Source organism: Montipora capricornis, chromosome 3, assembly GCF_036669925.1.
Source record: "Montipora capricornis isolate CH-2021 chromosome 3, ASM3666992v2, whole genome shotgun sequence".
Classification (NCBI taxonomy): Eukaryota; Metazoa; Cnidaria; class Anthozoa; order Scleractinia; family Acroporidae; genus Montipora; species Montipora capricornis.
This window is the reverse complement of record NC_090885.1, coordinates 52,142,430-52,145,183: the sequence shown is the minus strand read 5'-3', so window position 1 is coordinate 52,145,183 and position 2,754 is coordinate 52,142,430. Positions and strand designations below refer to the sequence as shown.

Sequence of the window (2,754 nt, the reverse complement as noted above, 5' to 3'; positions counted from 1 at the left end):
TCGGCGAGAAAGTGCTGGGTGTGTGGAAAGGCGGGTCATATTTCGCGCTCTTGCCCAGATAAACGTTAAGATTGTGAAATCATTGGAAGTTTTCCTGTTCTGGAATGGAAATCGGGATTGTCTTGATATTTGTATTGACAATAATAAAGTGTAAAGACACTATTAAATATGTGATGTTTTATTTTTTTCCTTTAGTCTGTGGTCTCGAGGTTGGGAGAATGACCCCACAAGCGTTTTGCCTTTAGGCATGCCCTTGAGCCCGATTACTCGGGCTACGGTGGTCATTTCCTCCGAACTCGGATTTGCAGTCTCCGTTTAAGTACGTCCTTTTGATTCTCTTTTTTTTTTTTTTTTTTGCTGTTTTGGTTCTAGCCTAAGTCAAAACGTCTCAAGGGAGATACGATGACCTTTATGCCGTTAGAGGCGGAGGAAAGAAGCAAGCATGACAAAATCCGATGGTTGTCTTGGGAGGGTAATCCGAGTTCGGAGTAAATGACTTCAGAAGACGCTTGTTTAACCCATGTTCAAGGCATTGCTGCGGGGGAAACTCCCATCTTACGGGATCTGTTGTTTCGTGATCCGGACTCCTTTCGTTCGGGTCAACTTCGTACTCGAATTGAACTCTGGGAAAAAATTTTGGCCGGGTACGAACCTGCGAAGGATGTCTTGGAATGGTTGGAGCATGGGGTGGATGTCAAGAAGTTCATGAAGCCCTTTAAGGGAGCTTTTATGGCCATAAAGTATGAGAGTGCGGAACCCCCTACTATGATTTTGAAGAATCACTACTCCTGCAAACAGTTTTCGAAGTTTGTTACGGAAACAATTTTACAGCGTATTGAAACAGGGGCGATCCGTGTGTGGGGTAAAGTGGCTGAAGTGCCGCCGCCCCATCTCGTCCTTCCTATGACGATTGAACCGCAAAAGCCAAGGTTATGCATTGATGCCCGGTTTTTAAATTTGTGGATGGCAGACACTCCCTTTTCACTGGAAACGCTGGTTGGGGTGCCTCGCTTCGTGTATCCCAACTCCTACATGAGTAAGATTGATGACAAGTCTGGTTATGACCATATTTTGCTTTCTACTAGTTCTCAGCAGTTTTTTGGTATTGAGTGGCTGGGGTGGTGGCTCGTTGGAGTTACGCTTCCTTTTGGTTGGAAAAATTCTCTGTTTGTTTACCAGACTGTGGGTTTGGGTCCGACAAATTTTTTCAGGGGTTTGGGGGTCGCATGTTCTCTGTATATTGATGACCGTTTGAATGGGGAACTGTTTGCTGTGAAGGGGTTTTGGTCACGCCCATTGTCGGAGAGGACGTCGGAATACAGCTATCAATCTGCGGTGGCGGCTTTGTATATAGTCTGTTCGGTTCTTGTAAACCTCGGTTATTTTTTGGGCCTCTCCAAATGTGTTCTTGGGCCTGTAACTAGGATTTGTTATTTAGGCATGATAGTGGATTCTGTAGCCCAGGCCTTTTGCATTCCTGAAGATAAGAAGATGAAGTTTGCTCAGCTACGCGAGCAGATACTTTTGCGTGAATCTACTATCCACTTGAAGTCTTTGCAGAGGCTAATGGGGAAGTGCAATTCATTCTCCTTGGCTTTCCCAGCGACTAAATTTTACATCAGAGAAATGGCGGCGTCAATCTCGCAGGCTTCCGGAGGTGGTGAGGTGAATTTCTCTCCGAATCTGAGAGAGGAAATTATGTTTTGGAGGTTCCTTGATAGTTGGGAAAAGGCGATTCGGTGAAGGAGTGAACGGCACGTAGCTATCTCCCTGACGTCAGATTCTTCGTCCTTCCGTTGGGGAGTTGGAATTCACCTTCCTTCCGGGACAATTTCTGTTGGTGACTACTGGGAAGAAACTGTTCGAAATGAGCATATTAATGTGAAGGAGATGTGGGCCGTCCTCAAGGGATTACAGTCACTTCCTGAAAGCGTTTCTGATTGCAGGATTGATGCTCAGGTAGACAGCATGGTTGTTCTCCACGCTTGGTCCGGCCGTGGGCCACGCTCTAGGAAGTTAACTCAGATCTCGCAATTGATTTTCCAGTTCTTGGTGGATAGGAACATGTCCCTAGAAATGTCTTTTGTTCCTTCTCACTTGAACGAGGCAGATTGGTTTTCCAGAAGATTGTCTCGCTCCGATGCCATGCTTTCTCCGAGGTCTTGGGAAATCGTCCAGCGTAGTTTTGGTGGAATTAATGGCCATGATCTTGATTTGATGTCGTTGGATTCCAACGTTCAACGTGACTGGAGTGGAAACCCGTTAAAGCACTTTACGCCCTACCCTACGCCAGGATCATCGGGTGTTAATGTTTTTAACCAAGACCTCTCTGTGTGTGATGGTGACCGCGTCAACGCCTACGTTTTCCCGCCATTTGCATTGATTGGTCCTCTTTTGCGTTTCCTCATATCGGTAGATGCGGTTGTTACGGTGGTGGTACCATTGATGTCCCCATTACCCGGGTGGTGGCCGTTGTTAAATGCGGTGTCCAGCAACAATATTTTGGTGGCCGAGAAGGGATCACTGGATGCGCTTCTTCTTCCGTTGAAGGATGGATTTAGACCTGGATCCTCTCCATATAACCTCTGGGCATTTAGGATGGGAAAGAGCATGTCCTAACAACTTAACAGGAGGAACTATTTTCTCTTTCAGTCTTTGCCGTTGGTGCCCAGACTTTTTCAGCCATCGGTGTCATGTCCGGCTTGTTCCAAGCCTAACGACTTTGATTTCCGTTATTGCCAGAGATGTGGTTAC

The 2,754-nt window shown here is 46.4% G+C and overlaps 1 protein-coding gene across 1 annotated transcript; it reads left to right on the top strand.

Moving 5' to 3' along the window:
- The first annotated feature begins 492 nt into the window (after nucleotides 1-492).
- LOC138040545 (uncharacterized) lies at nucleotides 493-1,743 on the top strand. The gene has a single exon (XM_068886247.1). It carries the CDS (start codon nucleotides 493-495, stop codon nucleotides 1,741-1,743), a length of 1,251 nt encoding a protein of 416 aa, XP_068742348.1.
- Nucleotides 1,744-2,754: the final 1,011 nt, after the last annotated feature.